Source organism: Morone saxatilis, unplaced genomic scaffold (assembly GCF_004916995.1).
Source record: "Morone saxatilis isolate NCDOM2014 unplaced genomic scaffold, NCSU_SB_2.0 Contig16, whole genome shotgun sequence".
Classification (NCBI taxonomy): domain Eukaryota; kingdom Metazoa; phylum Chordata; class Actinopteri; family Moronidae; genus Morone; species Morone saxatilis.
Window position 1 is genome coordinate 3,723,484 of NW_023339718.1, and position 18,631 is coordinate 3,742,114.

An 18,631-nucleotide genomic window follows, 5' to 3' on the forward strand; every position below is an offset into this window, starting at 1 on the left:
CTTTGTCATGGGGAAGAAAGCTTTTTAGCTTTTGACTTGCGAGTCAGTTTTAGCTGCCAGTGTTTGTCTGTTTAATGTAGGACAAGTGTTTTGGCTACTGTCACATAAGCATCCATCTTTTATTTGGCAACACAAAATGCTAACATGGTAAATTAGCTTTTATTCGAAGCAAGGGAATTTAAATGCACACGCGACGTTTTGCTCCATTTATAATTGGTCTCTTTAGAAAATCTCAGATTGTCTTTAAAGTTGTCTGTCACAGGTATTCATAGTAAATTGATTTTCAAATGCTCTCTAAACTGTCTAAACCTTCTTCAACTCAAGTCTGCTCACAAAATATGACATTAATGGAGCTCGGTTCATTGCAGCGTAAAGCCATTTTTGCTTCATTTTCCAGCTGTCTTTGGAAATCTCATTGACACATAGTAAAGTAAAGGTGGTTTCTGCTGTCAGTGGAAGGGACTGCTGGATGCATTAGTTTTACAGGCCTGTCGCATTTCATTTGTCAGTCCCTGGTGTGCTGACTCTATACACAAACACTGTGCTTCAGAGTGTTTGAGACAACATGATTTTATTCATCCACTTCTCTTCACTTATTCTTTGTGATTAAAGAAACACTTTATGTAGGTTTTCATAATGACACGTTATTCGCTTTATACTTAAAACATTTCATTCTGTTTACTTTTGTTTTCCCTACAAATTGTTAAATTGTCAGTACAACTTAAAGCAAACAATTGAAGGTACTAGAACATAATTATAAGCATTTTTTTCCAGAAGGTGTTGTTGCTGCATGGTGGAGGATGGTGGATGTACTGTAATCTGTGATTTGCTTTGAACATGGCAGTCATTTCTAGGACTAATATTCACATTACTCTAAACCTTTTGGTCAGAAAAGAAGAAAAGGAAAATTACAGTCTTAATAGTGTGGTTGCAGATTGCAACAACTTGCTTCACCCTCGCCTTCTAGCAAAAGGAGGTCCCTTCTGGACTACCGTAGACACATGGCGGTTCAACATGGCAGCTCCCATGGAAGACGAGCCACAATGTCTGTAGATATGAATGTCTCATTCGAAGGTAACAAAAACATACTGATTCCTCTATTCTAGTGATTAGACACCAATGAAAACAGTTATGCATATTATATTCCATTTCTGTTAGAGGTGTGTGTTTAATTTACATTTGTTTAATGTAGAAATTAAAATAAAAGTGACCTTATTTACCTTCAAATACTTTATTTTTATAAAATACCAGGAAATCCCAAGTATATATGTTGCCAATAGATCTTCCTAAATGTTACACACTTTAAGGTACTAAATTTACAATGCATCATTGGATTCCTATCTTGTTCACATTACAAACACTGTATAGTTTAAATTTAAAAAATAAAGCAAGGGCAGTTTCCCCATGGGGATAATTCATAAGAATCACAATAACAGTAGTTCATAGTCTGGGCCTTGTTCTCACAGATACCTGAGAGTAGGAGTGTAGTCTGGATTACAAACAAAACTTAATAACACCACAGAATGCTAAATCCTCCAAAATGGAAATCTAAATGTTCAACATGTAAAATCTGTCAGTGTCAAACTCATGACAGTTGATATGAACATTAACTAAATTCGGCTCAACATTCTCACTTAGGCGAATGATAGAGTTAATAAGCCTCTTAAAGATATAATGAGACAATTTAATTCCTAATAAACTGTTATAGTACTAATAGCACTGTCATGACAGATCTGTGTCAACCTTTTATTGTACGAGACATTATTAGCGACAGTGTAAAGCCAGACACATGAACACCCTTTTAAATAATGTGTTTTTACTTTTACTTTTGGAAAATAGATCAATCTTACTTTGGTGGCAGCTGTTATGGCTGCTGGTTAGCTATGCTACGTATGCTTTCTACCAAGGGACACAACAAACAGAAAACACACAAGCTGTACATATTTTATTGCATCTTAATAGTGACATAACAGGTTTTTAATACATTATATTACAAATATCTTTTATGTACAAACGCGATGTGTTGGATCTATTGACATCAACAAACCACTAAATTTATACAGTAAATACAGTGCTTGATTCATACAAGCATATTGGTGGATACCTGTTCAAGCAATTCAAGATTTCAAAACAAGTATTTTTAAAAAAGAAAAAAGCAACTTTGAAGAAGGTGTACCTCCTCAGATTTTGGTGGCGAGTTGATCTATTAAATGTTGTATAAGCAGACTGTTAATAACGTCACTCAGGTATTTGTATGAGCAGGTTTGGTTTTATGTCAGGAAATAAAATGGCACAATTTCTATAGTATATTTTATTGTAATTGACAAAACTGGCCAGAATATCAACCCTGTATTACAAGTCAATAAATGTTCCTGTACCTATACATTACACATTTGAAAAATGTGTTTAGAATGAAATTAAAAGTCACTGGATATGTTTCCTGTGTCAACCTCATTTGCTTGTTATGGCAAAAAAAAAAAAAAAAACTTTACATACATACTAAATATATATTGTAGGGTTCCTAACTCAAAGCTACTTAACTAAATTGTTGTATTGTGTTATATTATCTCAAATTAGGTCATAATGTTTCTCTCACTTAGATCAAATGAGAGCACTGTCAACTAAGCAGGTTTATGTTTGATCAAAGACAGTGTTTAAAACAACTCCTGAGCAATGAGTACATGTCTTTAATGAGTCATACGAAAAAGGGAAAATTGAACAGACAATTGATAAACACTGCACAAAGTGCACAAATTCTTTGAGTTGTCAGAAGGTACCAGTATATCAGCCTGATGTTTTTATATTGCACTTTCAACATCATCTTTCTCTTTGTCAGTTGGCTTGGTCTCGTGCCCCTCCATCAAAGAAAAAAAGATAAAGATTGCATGGATTTTATGAGCTGTAAAGGTTTTTGTTTAGTGAGAGATACAGTACAGTATGTGTTCCTTGGATGCTTAGTGGAAGGTGTTTGGGTTAGGACGGATCATCATGATCACTTTCTTTAGTGAATAGGCTCCTCCTCTGAACTCAGCCCAGTAGACGCCATCTTGGTAGCGGCTGCGGTAGTGTCCTCCTCTGTACCAAACTCCATTCAAATTTGAATGGGCGCATGAGTTGTACCACCAGCCTCCCTTCTGGTAGTGGGCACAGTTACCTGGAAACATTGAAAAAATAAAAACTGTCAGGTTGTGTCCATAACCGTACATTTTGCATTGAAGTACTGTATCTTCCATCATTGGTTTTTAGCTGCTGAAGTTGGCGATTAGGAAGAGACCGGTTACATTCACAGCTATTGAGTCAACAACGTTATCCCCGCCTTGAGTTGCCAAAGCACAGCCAGCGAGCACCTCGGTACAGCCGAGCCGCCAGGCCTAACAACTTTTGTGTTGAAAACCCTGTACACGCTATAATTTCTTACCTGTATATGCATCGTGGTCTCTGTCCAGTGTTGTGAACTGTTTGCCGTTATGCCAGGTGAGGGAATCTCCAGCGTTTCCATGGTAACGGCCCACCCTTAGCTTGTAGAAGTCCGCCTCAGGCTCCACTCTGAAGCTGGCGTACTCTGCAAACACCTTTCTGCCTGACCAGTCCTCCAGGGTGACCAGCAGTTTGTAGTTTCCCTGGTTAGTCAGCCAGTAGATGTTCTCCAGCCCCAGCCAGTACTCGCCATCAATATTGCCAAAACCTTGCTGTGAAGTGCAGTGAAAAGAAAAACCACTATCAGTAAGATTAGGAAATTCTTTCTGAATTCTGTTTGAAAAGCTTTAAACAATTTAGATGTCTGGGGGATGATTCAGGGTCATTGCACATGTTCTGGAGGTAATTATGAGTTCAGCTCTTCTGTGGGGTTGTTTATCGTCAAGGAACATTATTATAAATGGACCCTCTGAGTCAAGTTTATAGCTAGCATCAAGTGTCCAGATTTACACTATTATTTTGTTATTGAAAACGCAGCAGGATACAGCGTATATACTATGAAATCATACATACTGAATGCTCTCTTACTGCTTTGTTCTGGCTCTGGTCCATTTGTGGTATCCCCTGCCCTACACATGCTTTGAATCATGGAAACAAACCTTCTGATGAGTGTACAAATACAATTGCAGATCTCATGTGGTTTAAAAGTTTTTTGTAAAAGTCTTGGAAAGGTCTCCATTGTTGCCCTAAGCTGAGATTTAATCAGGACCCTTGTGAATTTTTGGCCAGCGAACAAATGTTTACCAGTGAACTGCTTCGCCCTGTGTGAGGGGTTTCCCTTTCGAAAATAAAGAAAATGAGCTCCCCGAGTAAAAAAAATCACGTTCTTCACAGCCCTGTTTATCAGGTATCTTGTGATGTATAATTCATCAAATTAGGCTATTTTTCCAGAACATCAGGAAAGCTGACACAACTAAACAAGTCCAATATTCCCGCACTTTCATTTTTGTGTGAAGTCATTCATGATGTTGCAGGAATTAATGAGTCATACAGCTGTGGCAGCGACTGTGGCTGGTAAGACATTTTGAAAGCTTAACAATTACCTATTCATTACTGTTTCACATCTGGTTAGTGTCAAAACAACCATTTTAATCCACCAGCTTCCCTCCAAACTATGAGGCCCTTAATTTAGTGTGAGGTTGTTGCACCTTGTATGTCTCCCAGTTCCTGAAAAAGTTGACAGAGCCATCCAGCCTCCTCTGGATCACGGTCCAGCCGCCTGGGTCGTGTCTCTGGTCACACCACACCTGCATAAGCCGGTTGGCATTCTCTGGCTTCAACAGGTACATGCCGCTGGCAGTGTGGCCATCTTCCAGAGCCTGCAGACAGTCCTTAAATGGGCCTAAACAGGAAAGATGACGTTTATAGCATGTAAAATCCAGTCAGTTGCAGCAGTATCTCTAAAGTTAAGAGTGGGAAATGGAGAAAAAGCCATAGTGACAAAGAGTTTTTATACCCTGCCATAGGGAATCCCATTTTTCAGCAGAGGCTCTCATTTTAACAGTAGAATTGACTTTGGCTGCTTCTCTCACAAGGGAAATGGCTGCCGGGTGTGCAGCCAAAAGAAACACTGGCATAAGGGCAAAGGGAATCCGGACTACTGAATGATGAAATAGTAGCAAAAACCTTTAAAGCATCTGTGATGCTTTACAGTGGAGGATTATTACATTATTATACTTTATTATTACTGTATTACTTTCACTTTACTTACATTTTATATTATACAGACCCACCATTTTCAGTGGAGGCATTCATATTAAGGTCTCACATCATGTTTTTAGGAGAGGATTTCCGGGCCTAAATTGATGTAAGGACAACTTGTAAATCCTTGTCAGTAAGTCTGCTGAAGGTTTTTCCGATATTACGATAATCTGTGTGAAGTGACAGGAGAGCCTCTACAGCATGTAGTTCTTGTTTGCATGAATTATGTAGCATCAGCCCTGCCCTATGCTGCTGCTGCAATAGAATTTATGCTACCAATGCTTTGTAGATTTTGTGAAAGGTCAATATTGTTTTATTGGATTTTATGGTGCAAATCAGTGAAACCTAGTTTTCCTGTGTGCCATTACAATGTTATCCCAAATTTCAAACCCAGATATGGAAAAAACACTAATGGGGCAACTGGCTCCCCTGCTTCAATTGGCTGTGAAAGTGTTTAAGTTCTCAAGATTTCACACTTGTGTAGTTTGCCAACTGGCCCGGATTACAAAGTATTTAAATACAATGGAGGCAAATGAAAAGAGAATATGGGGTCACACAAATGGGTAGAGGTGAGGGAAGGGGTACAGTACGGTTTGCAAGAGATGTAAAAAAAAAGAGAAGATATTAAAGAAGGAACAAAGCACTTCTGTTATTATATGTACGTCATGGGTTCCTGCTGTGATGACATGCCAAATATGGAACCAGTGTTCATATAAAAATTAATAGCCAAAGGTTTTCTTTCAGTAACAAGGTTGTTTTTGGTTTTATTAAATCACTGTGGATGATATCTGTCTCTCAGCCCACTCTCTGCCATCCATTTACTCTCAGGAATGTCTCTGTTGAGCAGATACAAGCCCCTGCCCTGCCCTGCCCTGCTCTGTTCTGCCTGATAAAATCTGCTGCTTTGGTGGAACATATGACTGATTCTTGCCTGGTGCAACTGGAACAAATGACATCACTGACTCCCGGTATCTCTTTCTGTTCATACTACGCCCCCCTCCCCTTTTTTCTTAGACACCATCCCTCTGTTGCTCTATGTTGCTCTTTCAGGTCTCTCCCTTCATCCCTCTATTCCTGCATTGTGTGGAGCTCTCTGTTCGTGTTGAGGGTTTATGTAACATTTTGGGGTGTTAGTTGCACGACTGTGGGCAGGAAATTACTTGCCTCCTTTCAAAGATTCCATACAAAGGCTACCGTTCACATGCAGCCTGGTGAAAATGGCAAGCAGTATCACAGAATGTCAATGGAAAAAGCTCCCAGTAGTCATGTTGGGAATGGTTTGTTCCTTTTTCCACTATATTAAAACTGAAGTCTCCTAATGAAAGGGAACGGCAAAAGACTATTCACTGCAACTGATAGCACAAAATACCTTTCACATAAATTTTAAAGCTTTATCATCCACTAACATGTGTTCAAGAGCCCCATGGGCTTGGATCCAGCTATCCATTTAGGCACATGTATTTACCCTGCTAATATGCTTTGTGTTTTTGTGTGGGTTCAATCATGGCAATTAGATGATATGCATCTGAAAAGGCTGCAGACAACAGGATGTCTGTTCTCACCGAGAGCCCTTTGCTCTGGGAATGTGTGGGACGTATTTGAATTGGCTATGACTGGAAGAATGGGCACTTGGTGTTGTGTGGTGATTAATGATTAAGAGGTTCACAGTATAGTCAGCTCAGACACACAATCCTTTGTTTGTAACCACTGTTTGTGATGGCAACGGGTGTGTTTGGTAAGAATGCATCAAACAAAGATCTTTGAAATAAATAGTTTTTAGGAAAAAGTTCATATTGGACAATGTTAGACTCACCAGAGGGCTTGTTAGTGGTGGAGGGGCTGTGTGTGCCAGTGGGCATCGTTGGAAGAACAGGCGGTAAAGATTTTTGGTCGCTCTGGATCTCATTGCTGATTGGATTGTTAATTCGTGGCATCACAGGCGGCTGGTAAGGCTTGTTGAGGGGTGGTGATGGTGGTGGCTGAGGCCGTGGCTGGGGAACAGGCACATGACGAGGGGGAGGGCGACTCTGGCACTGCTCCTCCAACAGGGCAATAAGAGTCGATTGGTTTGTGGCCAAAGAAGCCAAATGCTGGTACTTGTGCTCAAGATCTTTGTATCGACTGGTGAGCTGTTGCATCTCGGAGGTTTGGTTCAGGATCTTGTTCTCCATCTGAGCCAATTCCAGGGCATTGTCTCTCTTCCTGATGATCTCATGGAGCAGCTGCATGTACAGCTGAGTGACTCTGGAGTTCATGTTTCGGCTCTCCTTCCTGAGAAGCTTGACCTCATTGACAATACCTCCGTCCACCTCCACCAACTGCTGCAGGGTCTCGATCTGCCTCTTCTGTTTCTGTAGCTCCACATTTAGCAGCTCTAACTCCTGCTTGTTGACCCGATTCTCCAGCATGGCCTCCGGCTCCTTGGAGTTGACACAGATGGCTCCAGTCACTTTTTGTTGAGGCACAATGAAAGTGTAGGAGCACTTGTCCTGCTGCTGGTCAGCTGGAGCTCGTTTGCTCCTTCCAGCATAGAGAAACTCTTTCTCTGGACCATCCTCACTACTCTCAAATTCTTGGGTCCTGTCACTCGCATGGCTGCTGTCCGACGGACTTCCTTGTGTCTGCTGAACACCACAGGCTAGTCCATAAACAAGAAGGAGCCTCAACAGGACCACTGAAGGGGACTCCATGAGTTTGTGTCCAACACACCAAAACCTGAGGAGACCGGGGAAGAAAATGATTGTGATGATGAAACATGATTGTACTTTAGTTATATTTTACTAATATAACTGAAAGCTCTCAGGATTGGGCTGCTAGTTTTGACAGGGAGTCCTTTACAGCTATGCTGATTGAGACCAGAAGAAGACTGACCATCAACATACACTGGTCCTATCCTCCATTACCTACCAGGAGCAGGCAGGCACAGAGGCCCTGTGCATATACATTCAAACCTAAGCAGGGCTGGAGGTCATTACAGCTCCCAAAAATATGGGCTACCGAAAAAGATAAGATCTAAAAGGAAATTACCCACTTGGCCCGCTGAGCAACCTGGCTGCTGTGACTTTCCATCACAGGAAACACATTATATTCATGTGTAATATATAAATCAAGAATCTTGTGGTTGGTACAATGTACATATCCCTATTGGCATGAGCACACACAGCTGTTTTCCCAATGGCTCTTGAGTTTAATTCATTGAATACATCTGGTCTTGATCTTGAATTGTTTAAATCAGCCTTCCACTATCAACTGTATGCATACTGTTTGAAAGTTACTAATCCCCTCACTGCCCCTAAGAAAAATATTTCTTTTGTCTAATGATGTGCTGATGTCTTTAGTCAGTTACACTGCTGTTAGTGGAGTGTGTTTAGCATAGTTTGCTGTGCTGGCTCAGGCTCTCTTTGGGCGATTGCCACTGCTTGTCCTTGACACACAGAAACACTCCTATCTGCTCCCTTCTGCAGGCCTGGACATCTTTGCTTATGGAAAATCTGAGGCACGACCAGATGATGCTATTAAAGGAACTGGTTTAAATATTGATTGTGTTGCATCAGTCCTGTCCATAGCCCTTTTCCAAAAGAGGGAAATCAGTTGCATTCGGACGTAGAAAGCCAATTAATCCTAATTTATGCATTGAAATTCAATGTCTCTTTCTGTTTCTTCTCTTTATGAATCTATTTGGAGTTGTTACATAACACTATCCTTATCTGTCTCAATAGTCATTTTCCAAATCTGAGATATATCCCTGTTTCACATTAGAGATCATAGACTCTCTTAAGTTTCCTCAATAATTAGACCTTGTGGCACAACCAATACTTTTCCTCAAGAGTTAATGAGAATGAGATGCTTAACTGCTTGCCCCAGAATTGTGTAGACCTTTTTTTATTAGAAAAATAAGTGCAGGCATTTTGGTAGATGATGTGGTGTTATTAGGAGATGCCACTGAGTGCTGAGGAGAATGTGACTCCTGTGTAAGTATATCAAGGCCTTGAACTCCTGGGGCACCTTAATTGAAAGCTGCTGCATATTGGATTACAGAGGGGTCCTGTGTAACACCTCCCCAGAGTCAGAAGGGGCCTGTCTAATCAGAAAGCATTATAGAGATGCCTATATTGGCTTGGTTCTGAAGAGCCGCGTCAGGATTGCCAGTCTTACAAGTGCTTCCCGCACATTTGTTACAGGTTATCTGTGTGAAAGATAATCTACCAGATAATAGTCAGCGCAAAATTGGGAAGAGAGCAGAGATGTTTTTGTCTTGTTAATCCAGGCGTGCTGCCAGCACATTAGGTGGGAGACATGGAGAAGAGAAATGCAGCTCTTTCCAAGAACATGACCCTTAGCACATTCAACCCTTGTGGCTTTATCTGTCTAGAATAGAATGTGTAAACACTTCTTTTTTACTGAAAAAAACCTTCAAAAGGGGCTTTTTGCACATTGTCTCTTGCGTAACCTGTCAGTCTTTTTGATATTATGGTTTACCTGGCTGTGAATAAAGAAAACCTCAAAGAGGAGTGTAGTTTCTGTCTCAAAAGCACCACGAAACTGTCTTCTGTCAGGACAGGATGAGGTCTTTCATAGTGCTAATCCTGCTAACAAAGCCTGGCTGCATGACGTCACCTCAGCAAATGCTGATAGATGCGGAGATTGTAGTGTCATGAATATTTTTCACACTATGCAAACAAATACTTATCATTTATCACTGAAACTATCTCACAGATCAAGGCCTGAAGAAATAGCTAATAATAGCTTCCAAGTAAGCCCATACTAAGATAATAGAGCAGCCCAGAGCCTGTCCCTTGTATTGTGCTGATGACTGTGTTTGGCCAGTGGCTCCTGCGGTTTCTCCCCCTGGAACATGAGCTCTGTCTCTGAGAAATGCCGTGTGATTTGCCCCTGCTGAGGAGGAGTCCCATGTTGGACGTCGTTAGCCCGGAATCTCCTACTCTAGGCTTCACTACACTTCAAAGCTGAGGGGGAAAATGTTTGCAGCTTGTGATGAAATGTGTGTTTTGTGTGCGAGCGTATGCGGTATGTGCGTGTCCGAGTATTTTTTTCCGTTAATGTGTGTTTTCAAATAACAACACTTGCTGGGGCTCCCAGGGACCGGAGAGTGAGTCCCATCTGCCCCGACAGAGACAGCCTGTTATTAACCCATCCGCAGTCTGCCAGAGGGAACAACAGAAAGCCTCCTCCTCCTTGTGCGCTGTTAACAGCCCCCACAGATCATTATTGTCCTAACATCAGTTCACTTTAACAAGCAGCTATTGACTGGCAAGTAGCTGCAATGATTAACTGGTGTTGAGAAGTGTCATATATGTCTACTCTACAACTACGACTGTGCAGTGGATAACCACTCTCGTCGTAATTTGATTGGCAACTCCTCTTGTGTAATTTCTTCAAGTCTGCTTCACACCAAAATGTTTTGGTTTTACTGTCTTCAGGTGGTAAGTCTGTGTTTACACGACTCTTCCTTCTGGATTTTACTCAATGTTAAATCAAGTGTGATAGGCGGGTGCAGCGGCGGGGTCAGTGTGTCTCTGCCCAGCGCTGTGCTCCAGCCTTTTTGGTCATGCTCAGCACATATTAATTAGAAGGTGGGCAGCCTCGCTCAGACTGATGTCTCTCACCCCAGCCCCTCTCATTTCAGCGTGAGCATGGCATTCCTCACATTCTTCGTCACCTCATTAGAGTGAGCTGCCATACACACATGGAGAGTCAACGGCGGTGGCAGACGGAGGGAGCTAGACCCTCTAGACGCAGGACCACTACTCCCCTTATCCCCGCCGCACCTATAAGACACACTGCATCCATCTACTGACCCAGGTCATTCCCAGTGTCCTACTTTCTTTGTGAATGCTTCATAATCACATCACCATCATCCACAACAGGAGACCACAACACAACTACACGGCACCTAATTTGTCAGTAGTCCACTTTGCTGGACGGCTTTGTGCTGCATGTTCAAATTAGTGCCAACTCCGCTGAGAACTGGCAGTCTCCTGCATGACACCCAATATGTGTTGGATCAGAGTCAAATTCAATTTGCTCATGGTAATCTGCACTATTACATTACCTTGAGAGTGACCTCATTCTTTCCTCAAGCATGTAATCCTTGTAAGTGTGTAACATGACATTCAGAGCATGATTTAACTTCAACTACCTGCTCAGTTTGATGGTATAGGATAGTATTTGTTTTGACTCTCCATGGAGCAGTTTTTGTTCAAATTTAGGTTTCATTCTGCGTATGCTGCTTGGTGCGTACCTCACTTGTGATCTGAGTCAGACAGGGAGGCAGGGGGTCTCAGGAATTGTACCTCAAAGCCCCCTTATCCAAACACTACCCTGGCAACAGAAACAAAGAAGGGATTCAAGTGCCTGCTTCCCTGTCCACTTGAGCCCAGGGGAACATCCTGAAGCTGCAGACTGCTTGACATAAGTTATCTTTTTTTCATTTTGTGAATGGCAATTTTCAGATATTAGAAGAGAAATCTCTGTGTCAACGTGTATCAGTGTTTACTCTCACTGTATATCATGCTCTGCACGCTGTCTTCCTTGCCCATGTGGCATTGTTTTTACCCCTTTAGGGTCCTGTGTTTTGATAAGATGAGTGTTTCATCAGTAGCGAAGAAGCCCTCAGCCTGGAGAGCCCGCTCTCCAGCATCCCCCTGCGCTGGATTAACCCCCCTTAACCAAGACTATAAGAGTCATCTGTCTGGTTGGTCATCTGAAAGTAGAATTACCCATTGGCACCAAACAATGAGTCAGATAACAGATGCTGCATGCCGACTGCTGAATTTAAGATCAAAAGAAAACATTCTGTAAAGCAGTTTGAGAATGACTAAGTTTAACAGAACGACAAAATAATTGCTTTACCATTACGTAAGAAATATCACTGTGCTGATTGATTCTGAGCTCACTAACAACCAATAAATAACATTGTTTGTTCTGTAAGATTACATGTGTCAGATGTAGATGATTTATCAATGCAGAGAATTGCTGTTTGAATTAATATAATGTACACAAGCATTGTCCCTGCAAAAAAATTAACCAAGAAATTAGTCAAAAGTTACGTAATGCTTACGAGATAACTGTAGAGTATTGATGAGGCTCCCTCAGTTGCCTTGCCCTCCTGGCAGAGCTGATTGAAGTTTCTCCTGGTAGAAAGTCATCCCAAGTGTGAAAGCTGCAACCTTTCCCCCCTTTCTGCACTCTGCCCGTCTAGTTACTCACTCTTTGTCACCTTAGTCCATTCCAGCAGTGAAGAGGTAGAGGTGTTTTAAAGCCTGTTATTAAAAGACCGTCATTAGCCCAACAGAAGCTTAACTTGCCAGTAACTCTTCGGCAAACATTGAGCAGATTGTTCCAAAATCCACTTGAAAAAGTTCTTTCAAGAGACAGTTGGTAACTTTAGTTGGATGGTGGAGGCAGCTTCCTGATGAATGGTGAGAGTCCAGGGCAGGTTTGTGTACTGCCTGTGGCCCGTTAGGAGAAGACTGTCACTTTTCTGTGGGCTGAATCCATCACTTCTGCCTCACAGCTCTAAGAGGCTGTCTCTCTCAACTGCACCTCTCTCCCTCCCTCTCTCTCACCCTCCCTCTCCCTCTCTCTCTCTCTCTCCCTCCTTGGTGCTTTTAAATGATGAAAAATCCTCTAGCAGTGTTTCAGTAGGCAGACAAATTGAGCTCAGAGCCTCCCCCTCTCCCTTAAAAATGAACACATTCTTGTTTAAAGCAACAGCCTTCTTTCTCCACCCCTCCTCCCCATGGCACAAAAGGGATCCACAAGCATGCACAACACAAGCCACACACACTACTCAAATTTCCAACCCCCTGCCCCCTGGCCACTGGTTCACTACAGCCACTATTTCTGGCTTGGACTGCATGGTTCTCCTGGTGGTGGACAGCAGGGATGTTACACTGATCAGATCCTAATTGGCCACGAATGAACACTTGCTCCGACAGAGACGGAAAGAGGTGGACAGATAGGAAGCAGATCCAGGTGTTTGACTTAGACCAGGTCTGGGTGAGCGACTGCTGACCCCAGTTTATAGCCTGAAGGTGAGATGCCTGAAACGGGCTGGATCTGCGCACAAAGCAGCACACTTGAACCACATCTTGCTGGGGGACCATTACGTAATTGCTTCAAAAGCAGAGCTGTGCTTACATGTGTCCATGTGTTGGTGGACAAGAGAATATAAAACACGTTGTCGTGTCAGAGTGCAGACAGTGCTGCCAATGCTCTGTAAATTTCTCAAGCAAGCACTTGGCTTTGGATACTGTTGCCTTGGCTGTTGTCTGTTGTTTCTATGTTGTCGTCTTCCTGTTTTCAATAACATTTAAGTTTTTGCCCAGCCAATCATCTAGTCATTGTGTTTCCTGTTTCAACAACGATTATTGATTATTGAATAGTGTTCTATTCGGTGCACATAGAAACTTTAGAGTGTCATTTCCCCAAAAACTTAATCATAGAGGAATTTACTCATTTCTCTCAGCTATTATTAATCTGGTATTAACTTCTTTGTCGGCTATTAAAATGAAATTGTCTGGACCCAACTTGTGCTAGCACCAGATGGGCAACTATCTTCATCAGTTGCCTTCACATGTTGTTTTTCTAACAGTAGTCAGCTTATCAAGCAGTGTATCATACAGCATCTACCAAGGGGTTGTGCAAACATTTACTTGACTGTTTTATTGTAGCTTTGTGTTTAATAAAATGTCTAAGTTGGGCTGTGGACTTTGTTTTACAATGCATAGGATGTGTGATTCTCCCCTCTGGAGAATAAACATTAAATAGTTACAGATGGTGACTAGGTTTTATGTGTGTCAACTATAAACTGTAATAGTGTATTAGATAGGAAAGGAATGGGAAAAAGTTTAAAATGAATGAGAAACATTTTTTCCCCCATGTGCCAAACTTTATACTGCATCCCTATTCATTTACATAAGTAGCAGTAGTTTTTTAACAGGCAATTCAAAAATCCAAGCTTGCCATGTTGAACTGCCATGTTTCTACAGTAGCCCAGAACAGACAAATGTTTTGCGAGTTCCGGAGCCATCGTAATTTCTCCTACACACTTGTAACGAGGGGGTTGCGATTAGCTAAATCGTGCACACCGCTCCTTTTTATAGCTTGCTGTAACAGTATAATTTTATTCTTCAAATAAACCCCCTTTGTTTCCTACTATGTATGCAACTATTCAGGAACTCCTGCTGATTATATACTGTCCAATCAGCGTTTTCCATTGTGTTGTTTAAAATTTCCATCTACTGTTCCCTTTAAGCTTATAGATTTAAATACCGGCCTCAGTAAATCCAGGCTCTTGTACAGTTTGTGTTCATGTGTTTTTTATCAAGGGATGCTCTAGTCATAAAACAGTCAAACTTCAACTTTGGGGAAATATTCCCAGGCACTATTAACCAAATGTAGTAAGACTGGAAAAGCTATTTGTAATAGGTAGTTATTTGACCTTTCTGATGTCAGTTGCTGTAACATCCTCGGGGCATGATTTAGTAGTAAGTGAAAGAAAAGAAACTACAGAAGATCAGCTTACTGTAGTTTTCAAGAAAGAAATGTCTATAATGAAGAACTTCATCTTTACAATAATCATAGTCCTTGTGTATTTTACATAGGGGTTTCACTTTCATTCAGATCACTTGTGGCTCAGTATTTAAAGGCAAACGGCCGTTTCTTCCACGGTGCATTCAGTTTCTTCTTTTAATGAATGGAACTGTCTAAATGTTTCCCCTGATGACACAGCGAGAATGTACAACTGGCTTTATGAGACAAAGTTCCTGGCAGAAGATATTGGACCAGCAAGAAGTGGACAAATTCATTTCGTAACATCACCAGATGAAGTCAGCCTGAAGGACCGGTCACATATTTGACGAGTTAATCCCTAACAGAGATTTTTGATCAAAGAAAATGTGATTAAACTTCAGCTCTCATGCGTCACGTGTTACACTGAACTGGCATTATTCAGTTGTTTATATCCATCTTCTTTCTTCTCCTAAGTGACAACTGCAGCTGACTTTGTGGCTAACTGAATGGCCCTCTTACTCAGCGGCGGGGAAGCTGAGCTGCTTTTGTATGTCGAGTGTTTTGAGTGACTCATTGGGTCTCATCCAAAACCACGGTGTCGGTGCAGTGATTAGTTCTCTTTCCATTTCTAATCCTCGGCAGGTGGAGGAACAAGGATCATAAAAATGTCAGGGGGAAAATGTTACTCCCATATTGAAATAGTAACCAATCAATGGATTCTAAAGCTGGTAGCACCACATGGGAGAGATCATGGAAAGTGGCTTCACGTTGGAAATGTTTCACAGATGGACTATGTTGAATTAGCATGTTTACCAGTTCATGTGGGAATAGCAAGAGGAAAGCTTCTGTTATGAGTACAATTTGTGACCAATTAAATAGAAATGTCGAGTTTAAGATGGGATAATTTCTTATAAATGATATTGGTTAAATGATATAATGCCTTTTTTGCTATTATCCGTTATATGATAAATAGCTAAAATTACCAAGTAAATTCAAATTAACTAAAATAATCATCATATACAGCTAACAGCTACTAAAATAGTGAATTGTGTATCTTCCAAGAGCAACTTGCATGGGAGGTTAAACAATACAAGCTCAAACAGACACAAAGAAGTGAAGAAAGAGTAGTGAGCCTGGAGCACTTTTCTATGTCAAACGCAGCTTTTTTAGATCAGAACAGCATTTTAAAATGAGTATTCAACTGTTTCAAATATTGGAATATAAAAAAGACAGTGTAACCTGCAACTTATGATCTGTCCTGATGTTGTTCATTATAACAGCTATGGTCAAAAAAGTACTGCAAACAGAAATAGTATTGGGTAGAAAACCGTGATGTAGTTTGCAAAGAAAGTAGGAGCACTTCAGACTGAAGGATTTACAGCACAGGCTTTTTTTCCATGAGCAACAACATACCTCCTTCAGAGCTGAAAGGAAAAGCATGACATCATAGTTTTTAATTGCTTTTGAGGCAACTGGATGCCTGAAATCTTCTGTGTGAAATAAACAAATCCACTGAATGAAAACTATATATTTATACAGAATATAGTAGTATATTAGTAAGCCAATTTATTAAATACTTCAAATCTTTTATAGGATTTATGCATTTTTTTCTAAGGTGAACTCTTTAAGTTGGATAAGCCACACAATAGTAGAAGAAACACAGCATACTGTGTGATCAATTTAAACTGTGAGAGATTATAAATTAGTGCAAAACATGTATTTAGATCTCTCTCAGTATACAGAAAAACTGCAAAATGTGAACAGAATAAAGATCTTCCGTGTATTATGGCTGTATCAGCTTGTTTGTTGTTGCAAAAAAGTCCCTGTTGCCTCCAACTTCTACTAACTGTCCCCAGGTTTTTTGTACAGCGTGTCAGTAGGTTTGTGGTAATTTAACGAAACACAACTTTATTGGTATGTACATTAAACTACTAAATATGCTGGAACTAGATTTTGACACAGGGCCTCTTTAGAAAACCCAGTTTATATTGTGCTTTAGTGGTGCAATGTCCCAAACAAATAGCCCCTGCAAATAGTCCCTATTACCCCCGGGGCCCACTTTGCACGGTCACTTTGTCTGGTAATCCAGTTTTGCAGTATATTGTAGAAATTTCCATCCCTGACTCCAATAACACCTAGGCTAAAGAAACACAAATGAAGGATCAATAAAGCACTACAACTAGACTAATTGGGTGCAATCTGCTAAAGGTGAAGTGCCCCTGCCTCCATAAAAAGCTCAGCTGAGAGGTGAAAGGGTAGGCTAGACATACAACAGTAAAGTAAAATCTTTAAAGTAGGAATTACTCCCATTTGTCCATAGTACAATACAAACTATCAATACTACTAGTACTTAAACCCCTGCACTCAAAATCAGTGTTTCTTCTTGTTCCTTCAGTGTGCTGTTTGTGCTTCACTGTGCAGAATGAATTATGTTTTCACACTCTGCTGAAAGTTTCTCTGTACTCACTGGAAATCAGATTTTCTTATAAGGGGCGGGGCACACAAGCATTATCTGTCACATCACAAATAGATTGGAAGTCAAACCTGGTCCATTGTTTAACTTGCAATGTGACGCAAACCTGAAGCCACCAGTGCACACACACTGAGAATGGACTTTACAGTGAAGCAGGAGACATTTTGTGTCCAGCTGGAAAACTTTAGAAATGAACAACATTTGCATATTCATAGATTCTGGGATTTGAAATGAGGCAGAAGGAGTAGATTTTAAGGATTTTGTGCAGAAAAGTAATGCAGACTATTTTTATATTCTGTAAGACACATCTCGATTGTTAATTTATGTTCGTGGAATAGGTTCCCTAATGTTCAACTGAATCCGTGTTCTGATTTTCCTGACTGGGATCACATGCTTTGAGGTTCTGGTCAGTGTATGTACCTATATGAGTGGCTTACTGTGTGAGGCCACCATAGCGACCTTTGTTTAAACATGAGTATGTACAAGGCCAGCATGTTTCCCTGTCTGCCAGCCATGATGGATGGTTCTCTGGTGACCTGTATCGACCCTGTCACCCCAGGCCGACTGTTTTTGCTGTTTGTTAGGTATTTTTGATTGACAAGTATGTTACAACTGTGAATTCACTTGTGTAAATTGTTGTTGTAATAGGCCTTTTTGCTGTGTTTACTCTGCGTGGCCATAGTATGAATCAGGTACTGTAACAAATTTATCAAAATAGAAATATTAATATTTTCCTCTCTGATGTGGCGTGGAAAGAGTTTGCTTAATTATTCCATGACCTTGCTGTGTAGGACTGTGTGTGCCTGGTGGCTAGACCTACAAGGACCGTTCTGTTGGGAGGAAAATCTTGAGTTTTATGATCTGAGTGGAAAGAATGGGACTGGCTCAGGATTTTGTCAAGCTCACCCCAACTGTTGCAGAAACCACCAAATGAGACCAGTAAATATGGAACGTGTGAGAATTCAGAGGAACAGGATTTTGTTCAGACTTCGTTAGTCTGATGTTGAAAGCATGAGCAGCCTGTGTGGCCTCTTCTGAAATTCACCCGACATAACTCATGCAGGGATTTAACAATATATCGCCAACAATGGTGGAGCTGCAAATAACATCAGGAGGTCTGGCTACATGGGCAGCCAGTGACCAACTTTTATTTGTGTCGATTCAAATAATTCAGAAGTTCCCCTGTTCGCAGCCTGTTTTTTTTTTATTTTTTTTTTACCAAGCATTAAACCCTAAACCAGCTCTGTATCTACATATATTAGGTTTGACATCATGCCTTGTAGCGTGGAATTTTAAGATCAAGGTTACAATACCTATTTGTCACGAGTGCTAATTAGCTCTAGCATATAGTTTCCAGACATGTTTTACAAGAGGGCCGTCTTTACATCATTTGGAAAGAATCCAAAGGAACACACAGGTGTTGGGATTCAGGATCCATAGAAG

The 18,631-nt window shown here is 40.9% G+C and overlaps 1 protein-coding gene across 1 annotated transcript; it reads right to left on the bottom strand.

The window, feature by feature from the left end:
- Nucleotides 1-1,930: 1,930 nt before the first annotated feature.
- Nucleotides 1,931-12,816, bottom strand: angptl2b (angiopoietin-like 2b). The gene is made up of 5 exons (XM_035658795.1): nucleotides 12,260-12,816; nucleotides 6,992-7,893; nucleotides 4,626-4,819; nucleotides 3,419-3,689; nucleotides 1,931-3,154 (listed from the first exon to the last, which is right to left on the bottom strand). The coding sequence occupies exons 2-5, from the start codon at nucleotides 7,866-7,868 to the stop codon at nucleotides 2,955-2,957; spliced, it is 1,542 nt and encodes a 513-aa protein (XP_035514688.1). The 5' UTR covers nucleotides 7,869-7,893; nucleotides 12,260-12,816; the 3' UTR covers nucleotides 1,931-2,954.
- Between the last annotated feature and the right edge of the window lie 5,815 nt (nucleotides 12,817-18,631).

Bases quoted from the DNA above. Each gene is read 5' to 3' on its own strand.
- angptl2b (XM_035658795.1), bottom strand. From the start codon at position 7,868: ATGGAGTCCCCTTCAGTGGTCCTGTTGAGGCTCCTTCTTGTTTATGGA. The intron at 4,820-6,991 runs GTGAGTCTAACA...TTTCCTGTTTAG, and splicing joins CACCACTAACAAGCCCTCTG to GCCCATTTAAGGACTGTCTG. The intron at 3,690-4,625 runs GTGCAACAACCT...TGCACTTCACAG, and splicing joins GGAACTGGGAGACATACAAG to CAAGGTTTTGGCAATATTGA.